This window comes from Phytophthora ramorum (assembly GCF_020800215.1).
Source record: "Phytophthora ramorum isolate Pr-102 chromosome Unknown Phyram_PR-102_s0003, whole genome shotgun sequence".
Lineage (NCBI taxonomy): Eukaryota > Oomycota > Peronosporomycetes > Peronosporales > Peronosporaceae > Phytophthora > Phytophthora ramorum.
The window spans coordinates 4560634-4583599 of NW_027150649.1; the positions used below are offsets into that span (position 1 = coordinate 4560634).

At 56.7% G+C, this 22966-nt stretch overlaps 12 protein-coding genes across 12 annotated transcripts; 6 read left to right on the forward strand and 6 right to left on the reverse strand.

Moving 5' to 3' along the window:
* Positions 1 to 109: 109 nt before the first annotated feature.
* On the reverse strand, positions 110 to 2755 carry KRP23_4462 (uncharacterized protein; the record flags this gene model as incomplete). The annotated part of the gene is made up of 2 exons (XM_067889421.1): positions 110 to 619; positions 1571 to 2755. The coding sequence occupies 2 exons, from the start codon at positions 2753 to 2755 to the stop codon at positions 110 to 112; spliced, it is 1695 nt and encodes a 564-aa protein (XP_067748583.1).
* Positions 2756 to 3388: 633 nt separating this feature from the next.
* Positions 3389 to 4510, forward strand: KRP23_4463 (uncharacterized protein; the record flags this gene model as incomplete). Its single annotated transcript, XM_067889423.1, has 2 exons — positions 3389 to 3485; positions 3792 to 4510. 2 exons carry the CDS (start codon positions 3389 to 3391, stop codon positions 4508 to 4510), a joined length of 816 nt encoding a protein of 271 aa, XP_067748584.1.
* A 1851-nt stretch (positions 4511 to 6361) lies between these two features.
* KRP23_4464 (uncharacterized protein) lies at positions 6362 to 7411 on the reverse strand (the record flags this gene model as incomplete). Its single annotated transcript, XM_067889424.1, has 1 exon — positions 6362 to 7411. One exon carries the CDS (start codon positions 7409 to 7411, stop codon positions 6362 to 6364), a length of 1050 nt encoding a protein of 349 aa, XP_067748585.1.
* Positions 7412 to 7620: 209 nt separating this feature from the next.
* On the reverse strand, positions 7621 to 8874 carry KRP23_4465 (uncharacterized protein; the record flags this gene model as incomplete). The annotated part of the gene is made up of 1 exon (XM_067889425.1): positions 7621 to 8874. The coding sequence occupies one exon, from the start codon at positions 8872 to 8874 to the stop codon at positions 7621 to 7623; it is 1254 nt and encodes a 417-aa protein (XP_067748586.1).
* A 432-nt stretch (positions 8875 to 9306) lies between these two features.
* On the forward strand, positions 9307 to 11439 carry KRP23_4466 (putative serine/threonine-protein kinase/receptor R826; the record flags this gene model as incomplete). Its single annotated transcript, XM_067889426.1, has 3 exons — positions 9307 to 10971; positions 11052 to 11164; positions 11232 to 11439. 3 exons carry the CDS (start codon positions 9307 to 9309, stop codon positions 11437 to 11439), a joined length of 1986 nt encoding a protein of 661 aa, XP_067748587.1.
* Positions 11440 to 11566: 127 nt separating this feature from the next.
* KRP23_4467 (uncharacterized protein) lies at positions 11567 to 12598 on the reverse strand (the record flags this gene model as incomplete). The annotated part of the gene is made up of 1 exon (XM_067889427.1): positions 11567 to 12598. The coding sequence occupies one exon, from the start codon at positions 12596 to 12598 to the stop codon at positions 11567 to 11569; it is 1032 nt and encodes a 343-aa protein (XP_067748588.1).
* A 654-nt stretch (positions 12599 to 13252) lies between these two features.
* Positions 13253 to 14353, reverse strand: KRP23_4468 (uncharacterized protein; the record flags this gene model as incomplete). Its single annotated transcript, XM_067889428.1, has 1 exon — positions 13253 to 14353. One exon carries the CDS (start codon positions 14351 to 14353, stop codon positions 13253 to 13255), a length of 1101 nt encoding a protein of 366 aa, XP_067748589.1.
* Positions 14354 to 15022: 669 nt separating this feature from the next.
* On the reverse strand, positions 15023 to 16258 carry KRP23_4469 (Protein kinase 3; the record flags this gene model as incomplete). Its single annotated transcript, XM_067889429.1, has 1 exon — positions 15023 to 16258. One exon carries the CDS (start codon positions 16256 to 16258, stop codon positions 15023 to 15025), a length of 1236 nt encoding a protein of 411 aa, XP_067748590.1.
* Positions 16259 to 16654: 396 nt separating this feature from the next.
* KRP23_4470 (uncharacterized protein) lies at positions 16655 to 17833 on the forward strand (the record flags this gene model as incomplete). Its single annotated transcript, XM_067889430.1, has 1 exon — positions 16655 to 17833. One exon carries the CDS (start codon positions 16655 to 16657, stop codon positions 17831 to 17833), a length of 1179 nt encoding a protein of 392 aa, XP_067748591.1.
* A 1038-nt stretch (positions 17834 to 18871) lies between these two features.
* KRP23_4471 (uncharacterized protein) lies at positions 18872 to 20041 on the forward strand (the record flags this gene model as incomplete). Its single annotated transcript, XM_067889431.1, has 1 exon — positions 18872 to 20041. The coding sequence occupies one exon, from the start codon at positions 18872 to 18874 to the stop codon at positions 20039 to 20041; it is 1170 nt and encodes a 389-aa protein (XP_067748592.1).
* Positions 20042 to 20253: 212 nt separating this feature from the next.
* KRP23_4472 (uncharacterized protein) lies at positions 20254 to 21324 on the forward strand (the record flags this gene model as incomplete). Its single annotated transcript, XM_067889432.1, has 1 exon — positions 20254 to 21324. One exon carries the CDS (start codon positions 20254 to 20256, stop codon positions 21322 to 21324), a length of 1071 nt encoding a protein of 356 aa, XP_067748593.1.
* A 401-nt stretch (positions 21325 to 21725) lies between these two features.
* On the forward strand, positions 21726 to 22928 carry KRP23_4473 (uncharacterized protein; the record flags this gene model as incomplete). Its single annotated transcript, XM_067889434.1, has 1 exon — positions 21726 to 22928. One exon carries the CDS (start codon positions 21726 to 21728, stop codon positions 22926 to 22928), a length of 1203 nt encoding a protein of 400 aa, XP_067748594.1.
* Between the last annotated feature and the right edge of the window lie 38 nt (positions 22929 to 22966).

Here is a 22966-nt window from a genome sequence, read left to right on the forward strand (position 1 = left end):
GTACAGGATGTGGTAAAATATTGCAATTTGCAAACAAAGGGCATTTATTAGTAAATAACGTCTTGAAACACTTCTATGGTTGATGGATGCCCCGAGGTTAATGCGGGAGCTAGAGCACTACGCCCATGCGGCCTTGCGCCTGCGCCATCAAGATAGCGGCTTGGTGAGCATAGTCGATCAGCTCCTGCTCCAGATTGGCAAAAGGCAGATCCTCGAACTTGGTCAAGTTGAAGTTGGTGACGAAATTGGACTCTGCACCGTAGCACGACTCGAACTCCTTGAAGAGCACACCGCTGGCCTGGATGCCGATCTGGTACTTCTTCTTGACGTCCTCGTAGCTCATCATGCGCTGCACAGCGGTGCGGTTCGCTGGGAACACGACGTCTTCGCCGTCGCCCACTGAAACCTCTTGCTCCCAGTTGAACGTCTGCAGATGCGTCCAGTACTTCGGGTCGAGCTTGTCCACCTTGCCGTCGAGCTTCTTGGCGTTGCGGTGCAGGAACAGCACGTTGCCGTCCACATCAAACTGGACCATCGTCATGCCGCAGAACTGCTTCTTGTACGTGCCGCGCTCCGTACCCGCCGACGCAGGGGGAAACGGCATCATGTAGTACGGCGTCTGCGTTTTCATCCAGGCCAGCCGGAAGAGATCCTTGTCGCCATGGGCCAACACCAGTCGCTCGAAGTGGCTCGGTCTATGGTACGCGAAAAACATGAGGACCTCGAGCGCGATCGCGGCCCGCTTCCGGTTAATAAGAACCTGGCCACTCTCCTGCTCGAACATGTCCACGAACGGCAGATCCACCAGCTCCCACAGCAGCGACTCGCGCTGAATGTTGAAAATGGTCTTTTCAGGGTGCCAAAAGTCCGGCCAGAAAATCGCGCCGTGGTTCTGGAACTCCTGACTCTCGAACAGGAAGGTTGGATCACGCACCGGGACATTGTCGGCGTCGAGAAACAGCACGTTCTCGAATTTGCTGTGCTGGACAGCGTGGATCTTGGTGGAGAAACCGGCGATGGTCGGGTCCACGATAGTCTCCACGGTCACGTTGGAAAACCTCTGCTGCAACATATCCAGCGTCGTTCTCATGCTCGGTGTGCGCACCACTTCAGGCTGCGAGATCCACAGCTCGATGGGCAGAGTGCAGTTGTAAGAGCGCAGGACACTGATCGACGCAAACACGCTCGTCAGCAGCTTCGGATACACAACCATGACAATACCGTTGCCTGCGCCCGTGTTGCCCAGCAACTGTAAAGGATCCGACCCGTTTTGCGCCAAAGCTTTTTCGTACACATTATTCGCCATGAGCCCGAAATTGGCAAAGTCGGTGGCCTCCGCGCAGGAAAACACCACGTGCTCGCGCACACTCGAGCAATTGAGCTGCATGACGCGGAACAATTCGCCCGTGTCCTCATCCAGCACCTCGCAGTACCCAGAAACGCCACCCTGCGCAATTTTGTTGCATGCAAGGTCCGAGCTCGGCTCGCGCTTGCCGAACGGGTTGCACTGCCCGGTTTGGCGCCAGCCCATGCACTTCAAATGGTTGCGAATCTTTCGCGGTTGATGCACCCGGATGTCCAGCGTGCTGGCGGCGCGCTTGTCTTCCAGCCGATCTTTCTCTTCGGCGATAAGCTTATCTGTTGCGCTGCTAAGCAGCTTCAATCGCTCCGTTTCTTCCTTTACCTCCTGTTTGATCCCTTCGAGGCGATCCAGTTCGTGTTGGTGTCCCTCTACAGTCCATGAGTCGCGATTCGACGCAGTGTTGCGAAGTCCAGACACGATTGCAGAATCATCTCCAGGCGAGTTCTTGCTCACAGGGAAAACGTGGAAGTACGGGTTCGGGGGCTTCGTCTCGGGGAGATGCACGAGGTCGACGGCTTTACGAAACTCGTCTGAGCGGCGCACAGGCGGCTGCGTCTCGTCGCTCGAGTGTGTCGCCGTCGGAGCAGGTGGTTCAGTCGCCTCATTTTTGGCGGCTTCCTTGATCTCCCACTTTTCTTGCGGGGCTTGCATCTCGGCCTCCGCCTCGTTCGGGTCCTTCACTGATTCGCCATTCTTTGCATCAGTGTCGCTCACAACCTTTATGTCATCGGACACGGAAGTCGCCTCCTCTCGCTTAACTTCTTCCTCTGGACTCGTAGCTAGCATCACTACGTCTTGTTGGCGCGTTGGAATCCCGACGTCCTTATTCGGGGCAGTTTGCTTCTGTACGGCAGTCGTCGTAGGACTCAGCGTCGTAGGCGCTGTTGTCGTTGGAGCTGTAGTTGCCGGCGACTCTGTGCTTCCAATCGGCACCGCAACTTGCTCTGGAATTGCAGCAGCGTGCTCATCTTCGCCAATCTCCGGAGCACCCCCCAGTACTTGCTGCTCTAATCCTCGAGCTTCCTCTGCTTCCTGTGGTTCTTTTTCCTCCGGCTCCTGAACAGGCCAGCCCTCCTCGGGCTCGTTCTCGTCCTTGGCTGTAGTCTCGACCTTGATGGGGCCAGCTACCACCACCTTCTGCTGCTGTAACAACACTTGCGGACGGTCTTGCAGCACCTGCTGTTGCTGAGCAGGCGGAGCAGGCGCCCAGCCCAACACGAAGCCGCCGAGCACTGCGAGCGCGTAGAACCCTAGCACTGCGTAGAAGAACAGCCACCAGTGCGCGCGCGAGGGTCCTGCAGGCGCAGCGTCGGGGAACGTCGGCGCGGAGTCCGCGGCTTGCTGACCGCCGGGCGCGTAGGACGGAAGAGCGGACGATGCGGCGCGGCGCATGGACCTGGCTGATCAAATGGCGCAGTGACTGCATACGTGGAACACGTATTGTGCTTTTCTGTCGTTTTGCCTCTGCTTGGGAGGTAGTTACGCAAGCAGTTGCCCATCTCAAAGGATCTGCCTAATTTGTCAGTCTCTCTGCTAAAACCGGCCCTAATTGTCGGCACTCTGGTTGGCTAATATTATCGACTGGACAACGGGTGGTCTTCACTCGCAAACTCGCCGGCCCAAGACGAAGCTCGTCGGATCAAGCTAGCATCACCTCGCAGCCCAAGTGCTGCACGGCACGCACACGCCAAACCAGCGTAGCTTATCGGCAGAGTCCCGCTCGCGGGGGGTGGAGGTTCGATTCCTCCCGTTGGTATCTCTTGGTGTGCGTGCGTGTGGCGTATGGTGAAGCTGGGGCCAGCTGCCAAAGCTAGAAGACAAGCCAGCTGCGACGGCAAGAAGGCGAAGACGGTTAGCAGAACCACGGAGGCAAGAAGACGAAGGCGATTAGCAGTGCTGCGACGTGATGGCAGATAGACTGCGCAGGTACTGTAGGCTTGTGTGTGTGGCACATCTATCTAACAGCACTTCATGCGTACTACAGCTTTGTGGCGTTGGAGCACAAGCGCAGCTCAGTGGCCAAGGATGAACGTGTGTGTATATGCTATGCAGCAGGCTCATGACGGCTACGTATTTGCGGTGCAGTGTGCGAGTAGCCCCAAGCGAGAGGAGCAATATCACGGTGCGCTGTGGTGCTGAGGAGATCGAGCTGCTGTATGAGGCAACAGATGTCGAGAGGCAGAGGCAGCCCTGCCTGAGCGAGAATTTTGGTCGGCACTGACGAGATTATGGCCGCCGAGATCGCAAGAGCGCGAGTATTCTTTAAAGTGCTTGGTGCGTGAACAGTGTTGTGTCAGCATAGTGATGGATTCAGCAATCCCGTTGCCCGCCTCACTAACTTGCCGGTTAAGCATTAAGAATGGACAACCATTTGAAGCTTGCCGTGATAAAGTGCCCCCCTCTCCATCGTTCGTGTTTGACGTCGCAGATGGCCACCGAGTACTAAGAGCGAAGGTAGAGGAGCATTTTTCAAGCAAGTTACCAGGCCAATGGAATAGCAACTTCGACATCTACCTCAAGCCGGCCAACAACGCAAAGCAGAAGCACTTCGAAGTGCTGTGCCAAGAAAATGCGGCGCTGCTTGCGCAGCTAGAAAACGTGTGGCATAGGGCAAGACTGCGGCGCAACGGCCAAGCTGGGTTTGAGCTGGAGCTCTTCGTTTACGTACCCAAACCAGAAGTGCAGGCAACGTCATTGCGGCGTGCTACTGCTGCGCGCATTCAAGAACAAATGCCACGCGTCGCAGCCTTTGTCCGCGAGCGACAGATCGAAGCGGGTGAAGCTTCGCAACGATACATGGCGGTCACGCAAGCTCGTCTTCCAGACGGAGCCCCATTGACCGTGCCCGACAGCACGACATTTCGACAGCTGCAGCACATTGACGCCCAGCAAGCTGTTATAGATAGAGCGACGGATGCAGAGCAGCAGCGGGCTGACAGCGAGTATTGCATGGTGCGTGTGAAGCTTCACGGCGTCCCGGTGCCTCTGGAGGTGAACGTAGTCGATCTCCGAGCTGCCCTCGGACTTCCAAGCTACAGTTTGCGGCCGCCGTTTCGCCCGCCTACCGATATCGAGACTCCGGGTCCAGCTATGGACATTCCAGACGAGGAGCATACTGACGAGCGCGCAGAAGCAATGGAAAATTAGGAGAAATTCTTGTGAGTGAGACTCTATTCTGATTTTGAGCTAGATATTGATAGCTAATTCATTTGCCTTGTACCCGCAGTGACTGTAGAGGTTCTCCGCAACTTCTTCTTTTTCCCTCGTGCACTTGAACATTGCCACCTGTAGGACTGCTAGCGGATCCTCTCGAAACGCCATATTTGCGTGACGTTGAATCCAGCGTTTAAGCAGCGAGAATCCAACTTCTATTGGGTTTAAATCCGGGGAATAAGGCGGCAAGAAGAAGAGCAACGCTCCAGTTGCGTGAATAAGCTCTTGAAGCTCTTCATACATGTGGATCTTAGCATTGTCCAAGATCACAATCGATCGTGGCAGAGGCCATGGGTTGAGGAATGGAAGAACTTTTTGCTTAAACACATTGTGAAACCCCACACGCGTGAAAGTTCCTTCCACATCACCCCACCCAAAAAAGCCCTGCACGTCCATAGCTGCCAGAATAGATACGCGTTTTCCTCGGCTGAACGGAACGGACACCTGCGCTGGGGTGTTTCTTTCCGACCAACCGTATCGACGTAGTACAGATCTAACAGAAAAGCAGTTTGCGGTGCGTTAGACATTTAGGAACCCGCAATAAAAAATAAAGCCAAGTGCCTTACCTTCCATCTTTTGACGTCTCGTCAATAAAAACTAGTTGATCTGGGCCGCTGTAAAAGGGCAGAAGCCTCCCGACGTACTCTCGGCGCTCTCTCGGAACGCTTTCTCGCGCCCTCTTTGTTAGAACCTTCCTCGTCAAATTTAGGTCGAATCGTAGCGCGCGACATATAGTTGAGTCCGAAACGTTAATTGTGTCCTTGTAGATAGCTCGAAGCTTATACCGTAGCTCCTCAAAGTAGAAGCAGGGGTGGTTTGCTACGTATTGGCGCACGAATGCGCACACCTCACTTGGCCAGCGCGAAGTCCTGGCACGTGGCTGGTTCTTCAAAACGTTTCCGGTAGCGCGAAACCTTGTATACCAGCGACTTAAACTACGAACAGATACTCCTAAAACACTAGCTACAGTTGCGTTGTCAACAGAGTACACATACATTAGCACGATGCCCCTCCAACGCAAGTCTATCGAATAGGTCATTCTAAACTCTGCTCCAGTTGCTAAGTGCTCGATGGCTGGGTAAATCTCAGCCATTCGGACTTTTTCAAGTCGGAGGTACCTTCGTAAGCACTTTCGTAGGAGTTTGGTAGGAGTTGGGTTGGTACGATCTGATTGGATAAAAATGTAACCACAATGAATAAATTGCTCTTGCACACCATAAAAATGCTTCATAAACCTAACCATCTATGCGAAGGAGGCACTTTTTGAAGCCCGATTTGCCAAAAGGGCTGAAAGGCACAATACACCAGTGCAGTCAAGCACCAGGCTGTGCTAGCCACATCATGGGGAAAGTGCGAGAGAGGACCAACGGCCGATCATTTGTCGAAATCCATTTGTAATTGGAATTTCGGCCACTGAACACGAGCCCTAGCCGCTTTCTGAGCCACGGCTGGTGCTTGGGATTTGGACGGCGTCCGATTGTACAACGTGTCCACATGCCAACGTGTTCAACCTCTCCAAGGCATCGCCGTCTTCGGCCTTCATCCTCCTTACGTCGGACACGTACACACGGTCACCGGAAACAGCTTGGATGCACAGCCAAGTGCACGAGTTTGCGACTATTATAACGCGCATTCGACAATCTCCGCACAGTGTCATGCATAAGTCAAGCCTGCAGGCTGATCTCTGCCAGACGAGCTGGCACTAAAATCATCAAGGCTGCCTCAAAATCAGCGCAGGTTGCCTCTCACTGCTTCATTTGCGTCCAATGCATCTAGTTTGTTCAGTTAAATATCCGAAGTGTGCTCGGTCAGCTTCTCCTCAGTCTGCGTCGTCTCAGCGGGCTGCTCATCGTCGACGGGCTCGCGTGGCTTCCGATCCCGACCGACCTGCCGCTCCAGGTTGCCATTCACGTCACTCGGAACGTGCTGCGTTTTGCCTCGCGCGGGGCTTGCAGCGGGAATTGCGTCCACGTCACCCTCTTTCTCTGGATGCCGTAGTGGAGCAGTGGGGTGCGGTTGACCCCCTGCAGTGTGCTTCTTTGGGGATGATGTGACGTTCGATGGCTCCTGCTGCTGCTTTGGAGTTTCGAGGTGAACTTCGCTCGACGCAACAGGTCCCGTCGGTGCCGTTGTCATCTTCTCCTTGGGCTTGACGGCCTCGCTATTACGAAGTTTGTCGTCCTCGACTGGATCAGTTGGAGCGTCTTCGCCCTGGTCATCGGGGTGCACGGCATCTCCTGGCTCGTCGTCTTGTGCTCTTTGTGCATCTTGGTGCATAGTCTTCCCCTCCGTCTCTGGCTGTTCGAGCGGCTCCGTCGCTAGTGCCTCTTCAGTTTTGACTCCTTCAGCCTCAGGCGACATGGTTTCAACCTCGGGCACTTCCGACAACGGATCATCCTGCTGCTGCTCTTCCGTGCCATCTTCGACCGCCTCTGTACTAATCGTCGGTACCGTCGTCGCCTCCACCTTCTTGGCGTCTACTGCTCTGCCCACCCGCATGTGGCTTCTGCCACGCGGTCGCAACGAGTGCACGAAGAAGCTCTGACTGTTCTGCTCGGAGCCCACAACCCGCCCGAGGCTAGCGATGTCGTCCGCGAAGTAGATGGCACCGAAGTACAACAGGACGCACAGCGCGAAGCACGCGCGTAACTGCAGCGAGCTGATCTTGCGCGAGCGGTCGCTCGGAGCGTAGCGCTTGGCGTAGACTCGCTGGGCGTGCAGGTGCGTCTCGTGCAGCGAGTAGCCTACCGTCTGGCCGCTAGCGCGCGACGCCGGGATGCGCACGTACTGCGGGGCTGCGTCCATCATACCGCGCTGCTTGCGGTGAAGCGCCATGGCCACCGAGTGATGGAGTCGTGAACTGAACTACTCGCCTGATTTTCGGCCTTTTTCCGGAGTCCTTCCAGGAATAGTTCACGTAACCAGAATATTACATTACCTGATGAAATATTTTGTCTTTTCGCTGTGCGAACCTCACTGTCGCACAACGGCGGGATCAGTTGGCACATGTATGAATGAATACGTCTATGGCTTTACCACTCCATCTACTGGTTCTCAACATCCACAGTCACATTTGCAGTAGCGTTGGTCGCGCCTTGCCCCAGCCAGGTAGAGAGCACATCGCCGAGCAGCGTGCCGTCCATGCTTGTGGCGGTCGCATATCCCGGCGACGCGAGCCACACGTGCTGTTCACTGTCGATGTTGAACCGCGTCACGCTCGTCAGTTGCGCGTGCGAGTCCAGGATCTGCGTCAGGTTGCCGTAGAACTCGCCGGCATCCAGCAGCGTCGTGAACGGGTAACCCGAGATGCCCAGCCGCACGAGCTCATAAAACTTGCGCTGTGTGCGATCTGCGTTGCTGTCGATGAAGAGCCACTCGCTCTTGGGGGCTTGTTTTATGAGAGCGTCAACCAGTCCGGTGGCTGTCGCTGTGCTCGCCTTGCACTCTGCAACTGTGGAGTCCGGGAAGCTGAGATCCACGTCGCAGCCGCCATAGTAGTTGACGAGCGAACTTGCAGGCGTCTTGTGCTCCGGGAAGACGCCGACGTAGCTGTCCGCCAGCACCTGGAACTTGGTCGACTTTTGCTCGACCTGCCACATCTCGGCTACGCGAGCTGACCACAGCTGCGCGCCGAGCGAGCCCGCACTGTAGCCACCAATGACAAGTTGCTCCGGGCTGGGGAAGTTCTCAAGAGCCCAATCCAGCACCGCCTTCGCGTTGTTGTAGCCATTCAGGTGCATGCTGCGGTTCTGGCCAAGGCACTGCTTGTTGTCGAGGGCTTGGTTGTACGGGCTCTCAAAGGGCTCCAGGTGCTGGTTACCAACGAAGAGATCTCCTGTGCAGTACGGGAGGAACACAATGTTCCAGTCGTTGAAAGGGTTGCCCTCGGCGCCGCGATCCATGATGCCGCTGTTGTCGACCTTGGCGGTCGTCGTAATGAGAGGATTCGCCCCAAGTTGACACTGTAGTGCGAAGTTGCACGTGTACTTGTCGACGCAGGCGCCTCCCCCCTGGAAGTAGAGAAGGACCTTAGACTTGTCTTGCTGTTCATTCGGGAACACTTGAAAGAAGTACGTCGAACTGGATTCGAACGACGTGGTGTTGTCCGAGTAGTCGTCATACGCACAGCGCGTGTCGCCTCCGGGGTAAATGAGAGCGCTGCCGTCTTCGTGCGACGCGGTGAGCGAGTCGACGGCGCACTTTTCCGAAGGGCCAAATGTGCAGCTGTTGCTTTCAGCCGCATCGGTAAGAAGAGCTGGAAGCGCCAAAAGCGACAGCGCAAACTTGGAGACGAACATTCCTGTCAGTTCTCAAGCAATGCGAGACAGAGCAATTTTTAGAATGAGGACAGCCTCACCAGACAAATTGCAATGCTGCAATTTGCAATGCCTGCCGCTTCATCATCATGTTGTACCTGCAACTTCCACAAGTTGTGAGCGCCTCGAGATGGGAAGTGGCTCCTCTCTGTTGGTTCTGGTTTCGCCGAACTATCGGAAACGTTACTTCACCAAATCGAGCTGCTGTCTCTCTCAATCAATGGCACCGACGCAGTAACGTTGAAAAGTGCCCTGAACATCCTCATCGACTCGATGACAACTTTTTAAATGTTTCACATTTTAGCAAGTTTCTACTTAAATATACAGGTACTTCTCAAACCTATTCATCCGTTTCTACAGGGTATCACACCTGAAGTCCAGATGGATACACCGGCTTCAACGAGAAAGTCTCCGATGGCGTCGCTGAGTCAAGTGCTGGTCCCTCGTCTGCAGGTCCCTCTCGCCGTTGCGCTCTCCAGTGCCGAGCGTCTGGTCCAGTCCATGGCGGAGGCCAAGGCTCTGTGCTCTCACGTGAGTCAGCGTCTCCTGGACCTGTACGAGTCGTTGCAGCGCGTGGACGCTGTGCCCGTGTCCATCCTGGACAAATTCCTTTGGCAAAGCTTCCGCTTCCACGACTTTGTAAGCAAATTCAGCAATAAGAAGCTCGTCACGCGGCTCGTGTGCAGCCGCAAGATCCTGGAGCAGACACGCAGTCTCCATCGGGAGTTGGACGTCGTCGCGGACGCTCTTCGCGGCGTTTGCGACCTTGATCTGTCCGCTGGGGACTGGGAGAGTCAATGGGAGCACGACCGTAGAGTTCTACGCCAAGGGTGGGGGTCTCTACGTGAAGACCGCACTCGGCTGACTGCAGAGCTGCTGGACACGGCGTCCCAAGTGGAGGCCATGGTGCTGCTCAAGTGCGAGAAGGAGACGTACTTCGCCAAGTACGCGCCCGACGACCTGGAGCTGCTGAACGCCGTCTTTGGCTACGCAGCGAGCTTGTCGCACGCGGAGGTGCCCCATGTGCCGCGCTGGTTCATCCCCCCACATGAAGTGGACTTCGTCGAGCTGCCGTTCAGTAAGGGGGCGTTCGGGTCGGTGCATCACGGGACGTGGTTGGACGCTCGAGTGGTGGTCAAGCGGATGCTCAACCCCGTGGACAACGAGCTGGAGCGCAGCCTCTTCATGAACGAGATCCGTATCTGGTACTATCTCAATTACCCTCACGTAGTGAAGCTCCACGGTGCTTGCCACGTCGGCCGGCCATTTTTCGTGTGCGAGTTCGCGTCGAACGGCATCCTCACGGACTTTATCGTGAGGCAGGAGCGAGAGGGGCATCATGTGCTCTGGCAGAAGCTCTACGAGGCTGCGCTGGGTCTCCATTTCCTGCACGAACGCAGCGTCACGCATGGAGACCTCAAGGGGAACAACATTCTCGTCGGCGCGGACGGCACAGCAAAGCTCACGGATTTTGGCTTGAGTTGTATGCTCACCAGCTCGGCCGAGCCGACACCGATAGTGGGGACGATCGGCGCGTTGCGGTGGAAGGCGCCAGAGGTGTTGAATGGAGCAAGTGGCGCGTCGTACGCTGCAGACATCTACTCTTTCGGGATGAGCATTGTTGAAGCGGCCACGCATGCTTTGCCTTGGGGAAATCAAATGCCCGACAGTGCTGTACGTTATCACGTCGTCAAGTTGAAAGCGTTGCCGAGCAGACCCGAGCGGCTGACGGACGAGCAGTGGGAGCTCGTTGAGAAGATGTGTGCGTTCGAGCCGACTCAGAGACCGGAGATCGCTGTGGTAGTGGAAAAGCTTAAACACTTTGCGGAGAAGGAGACCAACGACAAGTTCGACCACGGCACTGAAAGCTGGAGCGTCTACGCAAGCAGCGGCAGCGAGGCGTCGACAAACTCCCGAATGGCGACCAACACGAGCGCTGCGGCAGGACAGAGCCATAGCGCGCTACTGAGCTCGGCGGCAGCATCTTCGCAAAGCAGTGGCCGAACTTTCTCGTCGAGTGCTTGCAGCATTGCTACGCTGGCTGGCGAGGAATCCAGCCCGATGCTGGATCTGGACGAGGTAAGACGAAGGTGCCATGATTTCTCAAGTCCCAGTGGGGGTTTTGACGCTTGTTTCCTCTTTGGTTTCCTACTCGGCAGTATTTGAGTCTGCTTGCAACTTTAGTGGATGCCCAGTGCGAGGCTATCGACGAAATCTGCAAGGAAGCGAAGGACTTGCAGCTGCCAGAGCCCGAAAACTACATCACCCAAAGGTAAAGTGAAGTTACCCACTTTCAGAAGAATTGTCATAGTACACTCACAATTACTTTGGTTGCTCAGATATGACGATCGCATGCTCGACCTTCGCTCCGAGTGGATGGCGAAGAATCGTGTAGCCCAGGATACACTCACAACTTGCATGCTCATCTACGACGGTGAAGTCGAACTCAAGACTACCAGGGTTGCTCTGCAGCAGAAGCTTTTGCAGCATGCGACGGAGGCTGTGCAAGTTTTCGACGGGATGGTTGATCCTGCGAGAGCATTTTGAAGATAACAACGGTAACCTGAGTTTCAAGACATCGAGTTACATTCATTTGGGCACTGACTTCGTGCCAATGAGACTGACTCACTTTACAGGAGAACACTTATCTGATCCGCTGAAGTAAAGATTTCACTTACTGGCGAAGACGCTGGCGGTCATCGTCGTTGTCATCGTCACCATCGGACTTCTTGTCACTCTCATCCTCGTCAGATTTCTTGTCACTTTCATCCTCGTCGGACTTCTTCGATTCCTCCGAGTTCGACGAAGGCGCCTCCGTCGATTGCTCGCCAAAGCTGTACGAAGTCGTCGCCTGGGAAGACTCGGACGTCGAGGACTCAGGGGCACTCGTCGACTCTTGCTCGGACGTCGAGGACTCGGGAGCACTCGTCGACTCTTGCTCGGATGTCGAGGACTCGGGGGCACTCGTCGACTCCTGCTGACCCGTACCAGAGGAAGTTGTGGTTGTCGAGGAAGATTCGGTGGTGGAGGACTCGTTGGTGGTGCTGGAAGACTCCGTCGTCGTTGATCCTGTCGAAGTCGAGGACGTGGTTGTGGAGGTGCCGCCAGCAGGGCCGGTGAGAGGCACGCAGTTCTTGTACACCTGCCACACCATGGAGCTGTCGACGCCCTGGAAGGCCAGCCAGTAGAACCGCAGCATGCAGCCACTCGACGAGCAGGACGAATAGTCCACCGGCGTGAAGACGGACGCCGTGTCCTGCGTACCATCACCGTACGCGGCCAAGCAGTTGTCGTTGGACAGCACCTTCGTGTCGTCCAGCCAGATCTCACAGGGGCCAACGTGTACCATGCCTCGGGAGAAGGTGGCGTCGCCGGTAGTCGGCGGGTCTTTGGCAGTGGCGTCTGGGTTGGTGAAGCCGCAGTCGGCGCCGTAGAGCGACGTGTCGCTGTCGAGCAGCGTGCGGATGTCGCTGTAGCCGTTCGAGGACTTCAGAGACGAGTACAGCGTGGTGAGGCAGTCACTGTCGTCGCTGCTGCACGAGTCCCAGTCTCCCGACCATTGCGGCTCGATCTGCACGACCCACGCAGAGGTCTCCGAGTCCGTGAACTCAGCCAACGGGATGTACATGTAGCCGTGAGCGTTCACTTGGCCCACGAGTGCAACGAGCGCAGCGGCGACGGAGACGATGGACGACGAGAGCACCATGTCCGGTACTGTAGTTGGTCGAGCGGAGCTTGGAAGGTTGTGGGGTGGGCGATCGGCGTCGAATTTGAAAGTGAGGTGAAGTGAGGCGAGGGCATTCATGCTCGACCTCATGGCCCACAGATACCGCCGGCAAACTATCGTTAGTCGACTGTAGAGACTGCTGATGCGGGTAATTTGGATTCCTTTGGCACGATAATGTAAAGACCGCCGGGTGCGGAACCCAACAGCTTTTCCGGTGCGTTTTAATAGTCGAGACCTGGTTTTGATCCCGGCTAATTTACAATCGCTGAACGGCTGGCAAAGCAGCACAACCAAGATATGCTTTGAAGCGTAGAGGTGGCGTCTTTCATCGCTGTCGTTTCGATAGCTGTACTAGTCTACATGAACAAAGATGATTTATCCGAGATCACTCGAAAGCCGCTTCATATGAACTTAGTACATGTGCCCTCCGGGATACGTGTTGCAACAATACTCTACAGACCAGTCGAACAACGTGTAACCACGCAAAGGAATTGGAAAGAGGACGCTTCATTCATTTAAAGTCTCACTCCTAGCGAGGCGCTAGACGCTACAGACACCAACTCTTGTCTCCTCGACTGCAGGAGCACATGGACGACGCACTCCTTTTTGGGGGGATCAACGCCAAAGGGCTGCTTACTTGCGCATGCCGCCTCCCATTCCGCCGAAGCCACCAGTCCAGCCGTTGCCATTGCTCTGCGTGTTCGACCCAGAGCCCCACGCCGTCGCGGACGAGCCCCCAGAAGTCAAAGAGTTGCCGTTGCCAGTGCCGGTAGTGGAGCTGGTAGAAGTCCACGAGTTCCCACTAGTCCATGAGTTGCCTCCATTGGTGGCGGAGCTCTCAGTCGTCCAAGAGCTGCTCTCAGTCGTAGAGCTCCCCGTGGTTGATGCTCCCGTCGTGGCAGAAGGTGTCGTGGTGGTAGACGATCCCGTTGCCGCAGAAGACGTGGTGGTGGTGGACGTTTCCGTTGCAGCGGAGGAGTCGGCTGTGGACGCTCCTGTCGTGGTCGAAGGTGTCGTAGTGGCACTCGACGTAGTGGAAGACGTGTCAGCTTCATCGCCAGTGGTCGAGGACGTCGTGGTAGTGTCACTAGTGGAAGATGAGGTTGTGGTCGTCGCGGAGCTGGAGGTGCCGCTAGCAGGACCGGTGAGAGGCACGCAGTCCTTGTACACCTGCCACACGATCTCGCTATCGACGCCCTGGAAGGCCAGCCAGTAGAACCGCAGCATGCAGCCGCTCGTCGAGCAGGACGAATAGTCCACCGGCGTGAAGACGGACGCCGTGTCCTGCGTGCCATCACCGTACGCGGTCATGCAGTCATCGTTGGACAGCACCATCGTGTCGTCCAGCCAGATCTCACAGGGGCCAACGTGTACCATGCCTCGGGAGAAGGTGGCGTCTCCAGTAGTCGGTGGGTCTTTGGCAGTGGCGTCTGGGTTGGTGTAGCCGCAGTCGGCACCGTAGAGCGACGTGTCGCTGTCGAGCAGCGTGCGGATGTCGCTGTAGCCGTTCGAGGACTTGAGACCCGTGTAGACCGAGGTCAGACAATCGCTGTCGTCGCTGCTGCAAGTGTCCCAGTCTCCCGACCACTGCGGGCTGATCTGGACGACCCAGGCGGACGTGACCGAGTCCGTGAACTCAGCCAACGGGATGTACATGTAGCCGTGCGCGTTCACATTCTGGAAGGCCACTGCCAGTGAGACGACTGCAGAGAAGATGCTTCTGGAGGACACCATGTCAGACGAGAAGATAAGCGTCAGGAAGGACTCGAACTGGAAGCACCGAAGCAAATTCACGAATGAGGTCGGAGACAACGAGCTCTCGGACCACCAAGACGTGAACCTACAACGTAGAAGGCATGCGATCTGTCATGATGAAGGTCTCCTCCGGCTACCAGTCAGCTACATGCACTAAGCGCTTATTAGTTTCGAAGGAGTGCGCTATCGATCGTCTACGAGCGTCTCCAAAACCAAATGGAGCACCTGACCCGGTGTCGAAACCTCTACGAAAGGCGCTTGAGTGGATCCGTTGCAGCCGTCTGGCGAGACGACTTTCGATGGAGAAGACCGTCAGAACACCGCGGGCCTATACATCCCATGAGATCGGCACTTTTTTGCGTTTTCACTCGACATCGTCGTGACCCGCTAGGGGCGAACCCTTTACATGTACATGGGCTCCGAAGCTGAATCCGCTATACCATAATATTTGTGTCACGAGGCTCTCAGTTTGTGGGCCTTTACTCGTGAAAGTCCCACCGAGATGGAGCGCGGATCCATGGCGGTACCACATCGGATACACGTTGACCAAAGTCTTTCGTCTTCCTCGCACTGGAGCCGCCAATGCACGCAATAATAAAGCAAAACGTCTTCAAAAATCATTAATTCAATGCTACAGTGGCTTTGCTCCTATCCCAAACGTTTCACACGCTTGTTGCTGCGAGGACTGCTCCGGGACCATGCCTTATCGCTCTGGTTGGACTCACCCGACAAGTTCTGCGGCTCTTGATTCTCTCCGTCTTCTTCCTCCTCCGGCTCGGCACCGGGCCGCTTTTCTCCGTGGGCGACCCACCGAGGCGTTTTCCGCGTCGTTGCTGGTTGTTGCTGGACTTCGGTCGTTCCTAGCAGCCACTCGTGCGCACACACCTCGTCAGCTGTCGGTCTTTCACGAGGGTCCACTCGAAGCATCCAGTCCAGCAGTGCGCTGAGCTCCTGCGGCAGTCGGTTTTCCTGGCTCCACGCCCGAAGCAGTTCACGAATGGAGCCACCAGGCTTCGACACGAGGCGGAATCGAGCGTCCGCGTCGCTCGCCGTCTCAAACGGCGGGATCCCCGTCACCAAAACGAACAAAATCACGCCAAGAGACCACACATCTGCCTGCAGACCATGGTAGCAGCCGAGCTTGTCAACATTCTCGCTGCTAGCGGCTGCGTCTGCTCGATAGGGTGGGCGAGAGAAAACTTCAGGCGCCATGTACAAAATCTTGCCTACTCGCGCACCGGAGCAACGCGGCCCAGACGCACTGGCAAGTCCAAAATCGCCGAGTCGACAGCGCCGAAAGCTATCCAGCAGCACGTTCTCCAGCGACAGGTCGCGGTGCGCTACGTTCCGTGCGTGCAGGAAGCGAACGGCGCTCGCGATCTGCACGAAATAGGACCGCGCAATCTCCAAGGGAAATCCGCCCCCCGACTGGGCAGCTACATGGAAGAACAAGTCTCCGTACGGACAGTAGTCGAACAGCATACACCTCGAGTTCGTTGTGCTATCAACAAAGTCCTGGTGCAGCGTCAGCAAGTACTGCTCGTCCCCTACGTTGGAGCGGGTGTCGTCCTCGACCGCGTTGCTCCAGACGGGGCTCACACTCCAGCTCTCGGGTCGAGACTCTTGCTCTTGGTTGGCTCGACTGTTCTCGTCCGCACACAGACCCGACGAGTACACCAAGTTGCGTCCGAGCTTCCGCAGGATCTGCAGCTCCATCTCGCCGTCTTCTTGCACGAACGGACCCGTCACAGCGCGACGCGCGCGCATGTGCGGCAGACTCATGACTTTCAGCGCGTAGTACCGACCGGACGTGCGGTGGCGAACCAGCACCACGCGGCCGTAGATGGCGTTGGCCAGCGGACGAACGAGGCTCAGCGAGTCCATAGCAACGAGCAGATTGAGAAGTGGGGAGTATTCCGAGCCACCAGAGTCTCTCAGACGCGACCACTCGACCTAAAACGAGCGCTACCAGGATATTTCCGAGCCCTTCTGCGGCCAAACATGGCCGACGTGGCTCTGAGCCGCAGCCTTCAAGTTGCCTCGAACTTCGGGGAATGGGGCGAGCACGTCGAAATAGCTCGGCGATCTCTTCATCGGGGCTTCCTTTCGTCTTATTATGACGCCTCGGTGGGGCGGAGACCGTGGTGTCGCCAATGATGACTCTGCCTTGCACAATTGACGAAGCGTCAGGAGCTGGCTCCCGATGGGGAGCTCCGACCCCGTCTACCAATACGCTGGAGACCACAACGGGACAATTCGAGAGCAAGCGGAACTCCAGCGATGGCGTCTCGTAGCGGCGGCCCCGCTCAAGCGGTTGAGCTGACGGACGAGGAAGAGCAGCAGAGCTACGACCGCGCCGCTCAACTGCTCGATCGGACGCTGCACAGCTTCGACGAGCGCGACGCCCAGGGCGAAGATGGCCGCCTGCACCACTCCAAACTAGACAGCGCGCGTTGGAAGCTGATCAAGACTCAAGCGAACGCTTCGCTTTACGTAGAGCGCAGCAGCAGCGACCATCGCGACGACAGCCTCCTCCTCGACGAGTGGCAGAACCCGGTGGTGGTTCTAACAGTAGGGACGATCCGAGGCGACCTCGACGAAATCATGCTCGGGGTGAAGGCGCTGGACGCGAACAGCATACGAGCTCGAACCGAGCTGCTCACCAACCACCCTGTAGGCTGCACCGTGTTGGCTGAGCTGTTGGGCCCTACGGACGTCGACCCATTCCGGTTCCTTGGCGTAACGTGGCTGATGTACGAACAGAGCTGGCCTCTCAAGTCGGTGGTGCGGCCGCGAGACCTCTTGACGCTCACATCTACGGGCACCATGACGCGTTCAAATGGCGACCGCATCGGCTACGAAGTGGTGCAGCCGGCGAGACTTCACAACTATTCTCCAATGCCCGGGAAGATTCTGCACGGCAAAGTCATGTACGCCGCGATCTTCAAACAACAGGAGCCTGGGGTCGTGGAAGTTTATATTCCCACATGCATCGAGACGCAAAGTGCCTTTCTGGACAAAATGGTCGTAAGTATCACGTGGAAGGCGACGGTCGGCTTCTGGGACGCCCCCCAACTTGCCGAGATGAAGAAACTGCAGTGGTGCATCGCCAACCGCAAGTCGGACGGCCAGCACAAGGAGAAGCAGCAGCAGCAGCGATCGTCTTCGTCTTCTGGAAAGGTCTGCAAACAGTGTTTGGAAAAGCCAAGTATGATGGAGCGATTGGGTCATGTCGAACGGAGTCCCTGCGTCTTGTGCGAGTCGCCGTTGTGCTCCAAATGCCGCGTGGAACGGACGCTCAAGGCGCCAGACGAGAAAAGCGGGAGACTGAAGGACCACCGAGTCTCTGTATGTCAGCCATGCTTGATGTCCGTGCAGCAGCTCCGGCCCGCAGACATCGCCATGAAGAGCCGCAAGCAGCGAGCAAGACACAGCCTCAATAACGACCAAATTGACTGAAGTTCGCCATGGATGCATAGCGATCGTAGTACATACTCGTATAATCTTACAAGCATTCAGCTGCAGAATTCAATCCCTCAGAGTGGCCAACGTCAGGCAGACTGCCGATTCAACTGGACGAGTCGAGCAGCTGAAGCACTCTGTTCACGGCAGCCACCGATCAAACGACGCGTAATTCGCGTGATACAAATCAACAGGAATTTGACACTCGCTACGAATGCTCGATGAACTCTTGATCGTCGACAAGGCTCTGTTACACTTTGCCACGTGATCGTACACTTCAATACTCGGATCGGAGACTGCGCTCTCACTATCACTAAGCACACCAGCGTTTGCCGACGACGGCCAGGGCGAGGATGGTTGGTCGAGAGCTCGACTGCACCACTCTGTAAGCTGGCGCCACTGCAAGTGACCAAATACGGTCGGCCCCGGTCAGCCTACGATCCGAACATGTACTAACAATATGCACACTTGGGCAGTAACTCACACATGACGTCGAACATGTACTGTAACATCTGCTCTTGCTATTGACGCTTCGACCGGCAGAAATCTTGCCGAGCCACGCGTCCAGAACTTTGTCATGAAGGCTACGCAGGTTGACCATCGAGTCGACTAAAAGAGTGCACCATGCGGGACAAGAAGGAAGTCGACCATTGCGTCGTGGACCCACCCGCAGCTGAGGAAGAAGGACCGAAGCGAATGCTCAATCAACTGCCGGCTGAGGCTTTGCGGCAGCGTGCAGTTGAAGTCGCGGTCATCCCCTGATTAGACCTGGATCGGCAAACGTCACTGAGCGCCCCCATCATAGCGGAGCGGAGACCATGGTCTTGCCAATCAAGACTGCGCATTTCACCATCGATCACGCTCGAAGCTGCCCTCAATTCCACTCGGGAAGACCGCCATCATCATAGCCGCGTCCAATCGTCCTGTCTTCGCCGGCATTCGATTCACGCCATCGCTGAGATGAACACTCTCTCGATGGTCTCGCCCTCTTGGACGAAGCACCACAATTGAATCCTCAGAAGCGCTTGACCATCGATGCTTTCCCGAGGTGGCCCCTTTCAGGCCCTGACGCTGACGAACGAGCAGCAGCAGCACTGCCACGACTGTACTGTTCAGCTACTCGACCGGACGCTACGCAGCTATGACGAGCGAGACGGCCAGGGCGAAGACGGTCGGCCCACGACTCCACTTCGCCACGCCAATCTCGACAGCTCCCGCTGGAAGCTGCTCAAAACGCGGTCGGACGCGTCGCTCTACACGGAGCGCAACAACAGCGTTCGCCGAGACCTCAACCTCCTCGGTGGCGAGTGGGAGAACCCGCTGGTTGTCCTCATGGCGGGGACAATTCGTGGCAACCTGGACGAGATTATGTTCGGCTTGGAGACCCCAGACACGGCCAGCTTTTGTATTCGAAACGAGCTGTTTACCAAGCAGCCTGTCGACTGCGCTGTCTTGGCCGAGGTGTCAGGTCCAACCGAATCCGATCCGTTCCGATTCCTTGGTGTCACGTGGATGATGTACGAGCACAAATGGCCGCTCAAGACGGTGGTGAGACCACGAGACTTCGTGGAGATAATGTCGACTGGGACCATGACGCGCGCGAACGGCGACCGCATCGGCTACGAAGTGGTGCAACCAGTGAAGCTTGCGAGGTGTCCCCCATTGCCGGGGCCTGTGCTGCGAAGCAAAGTGATGTACGGTGCGGTTTTCAAGCAGCAGGAGCCTGGCGTCGTCGACGTCTTCGTCCACACGTACGTGGAGACTCAAGGTATGATCATAGACAAGTTGGTGGTGAGCATCACGTGGAAGGCGGCGATCGCGTATTGGGACGCCCCGCACCTCGCCGAGCTGAAGAAACTCCAATGGTGTATGGACCACTGCAGGTCGGAGCGTCAAAAGGAGCAGCAACGAGCGTCTTCGGCCGCTTTGGGCGTCTGCAACCAGTGTTTCGCGAGACGCAGTATGATGAAGCGCCGCGACAGCGTGGATGAGGACGAGAGGAGCAACTGCATCTTGTGTGCATCTCCCACGTGCTGGAAGTGCCGCATGGAGCGATCCCTAAAAGTACCGGACGAGAACAACGAGAGACTGAAGGACCAACTTGTAGTGCTGTGCCAGCCGTGCTTGATGTTCGTTCAGCGGCTTGGAGCCGCTGACATCGCGCGGCTCAACCACAAGCAGCGACTGCAGCAACAGCCAAGGTGACCGCGTTCGCCGTTCGAATGGTTGAATCTGTTCGGGTGCTGCGTGGTTCTTCCGGCGCTAGTGCCACGATACCGGAGACCATGTTGAAGTCCCTTCCGATAGTTGACCGCAGGTGTTTGAAGTTGGAAGCAGGTCTCGGATCGAGCTACTAGTCCTGCATTTACATCGCAGTCCCGACGTCGCCGGGATCGTTTTGCTGTTAGTCGTTGGAGATGAAACTCTTGCTGCTGCTCGCTGTCACTCTCAGCTGCTTGTTCGCTGCCGACGAAGCAGAAGAGATCACCACCGCGCCCATTGCTACGACAACAGCGGCGACATCTCCTAGTGCCACCACGGCGGCATCCACTGGTTTGACGTGTGGCACTCAGCTCAAGAACATTTACTACCACGGCTTGAACCTCCAGACATTGACTGCGAGCGACGCTGCGGCGTGCTGCGACCTCTGTTCTGCATACGACGGATGCGTGTTGTACACGTACTTCCACTCGTCCAGCACGGGTCAGAGTCTCTGCTATCTCAAGAGCGGGGCTGGAGAGAAGACCAACTACGCCGACAGTTCGAGTGTCACGGCCGTGTCGGCCTTCATGGTCTCCACTACCTCAGCTCCAACCCCCACCACGACCAACCCGACGACTGCGACCCCATTAGTATGTAGCGAGAAGCTAGACGGTGTGTTCTACAGCGACTACACCATCTACGAGTTCTCCACCGACTCGGCCGACCAGTGCTGCGAGTACTGCTCGCAACTAGCTGGCAAAGGCTGCGTACTCTACACGCTCTACGTGTCCAAGAGCGACGGCGTGCAGCGCTGCCTGCTGAAGAGTGCGGCGGGCGCAACCACCAACTACACGAACTCGGACGACCTGACTGTCGTCTCGGCCTTCCTCCCAGCATCGGAGATACCCACGCCCACACCGACAACAGAGTGCACCGTAGCCGAGGGCCAGTACTGCGGGAACGCCCAGGGAACGACATGCTGCGAGTCGGACAGCTACTGCCAGCCCTGGAACACGAACTACTACCAGTGCATCGGTCTTCCCGACGGCTGTGGCGATCTGGAGACCGACGTCGACTACTTCGGCAACGATCTGAGCAGCGCCTTGACGCTGTATCCGTGGCTCTGTTGCTCACTGTGTCAGGAGACCGAAGGCTGCAACGCCTACACGTTCGTCAACTTGGACCCCGCAGGACCGACGTGCTACATGAAGACGAGCGCAGCCGGTCGCGTGGTCAACGTCGGATCACTCTCTGGTGTGCCGCTGAACAAAGCGACGTCGACCTGAGCCTTTGGTGGAGTGCAACACCGCACCTGTACATGTAACTCAACTGGAAAAGCTGCAATGGTACGGTGGACAAGGTTTGTCGTGACTCACTGCCTGTGAGCTAACAGTAAATAGCCGACGGAAGCGTTCCACTTGATTCACAAGCGCGAAGTTGAGCAAATGAGTCAGACTTGTATGTTTACGATTAGAACGTGACTGCTGCGATGGCGTCGGCGTCTCCCGATCTCGACGGATTGGTCTCCAGAGCTCTCTCACCAATCAAGGGGATCCCTGAGCATGTTCGCCATCACCAAAGCCAGGCGATATCTCCTCGTCCTGTCTGGTGCTCCACACATGGCTCGCTTCCAGCGGAGCTCCAGGCTGGAGTCCAGCTGCTTACTCTCTACTTCACACCAGTTCTTATGCCAGCTGTGGAGCTTCCTGTCACGGACGCTCACAACCGAACTGGACAGCTCGACAAGAGGAACGTCATGGCCCCCAAAGGTGCTCCGTTCCAGGCGCTAAATCTCACGCTCGATGAGGAGCAGCACTGCAGAGACCGATCGTTCCAGTTACTGGACCGGACGCTGCGCAGCTACGACGAGCGCGACGGCCAGGAAGACAATGGCCAACCTTCAGTTCCGCTTCACCACTCCAACCTGGACAGCACCCGCTGGAAGCAGCTCAAGACGCAAACTAGCGCGTCACTATACGTCGAACGCAGCAGCAGCGTCCATCGAGACGATAACATCCTCGGCGGTGACTGGAAAAACCCAATGGTGTTCCTCATGGTAGGGACCATCCACGGCAACCTGGACGAGGTGATGCTGGGCGTGGAGACCCCCATCATCGCCAGCCTTCGAGACCGGAAGGAGGTGCTGGCCATGCAGCCTGTGGACTGCGCCGTCTTGGCCGAACTAGCGGGTCCGACTGAAGCAGACCCTTTCCAGTACAGAGGCATCCAATGGATGTTCTTCCAGCACGGCTGGCCGCTCAAAGCAGTGTCGTCGCCCCGGGACTTCGTGACGCTGGCATCGAAAGGCACGATGACGCGCGCCAACGGCGACCGCATCGGCTACCAAGTGGTGCAGCCGGCCAAACTCCCGCAATGTCCTCCCTTGCCCGGGTCCATACGCACGAACCTCATGTACGCCGCCATCTTCAAGCAGCAGGCGCCTGGCATCGTCGACGTCTTCGTGCAGACGTACATTGAGACACTGAGCACTCTACTGAACAAGGTGGTGGTGTCGGCCACGTGGAAGTCCACGTTGGATCTGTGGCTCGCCCCGCAGTTCGCCGAGATGAAGAAGCTGCAGTGGTGCCTCGCCAACTGCAAGGCGCAGCGTCGGCAGCTGCAGCGACAAGCGTCGCCGTCCGCGAAAAATGTCTGCAAGCAGTGCATGGAGAAGCGGAAGATGCGCGGCAGTGACGTGGAGGACAAAACGTCGTGCGTTCTGTGTGTGTCCCCCACGTGCTCCACCTGCCGCGTGGAGCGGACACTCGAGGCGATAGACGAACGCCGGCTCAAGATGACCGACCAGGTTGTCATTGTGTGTCAGGCTTGCATGGTGTTCGTTCAGCATATGCGACCGGTGGATATTGTACGACAGAGCCTCGCGCCATAATAACTAACTACATGTACACAAATATTTTAACGAAGATT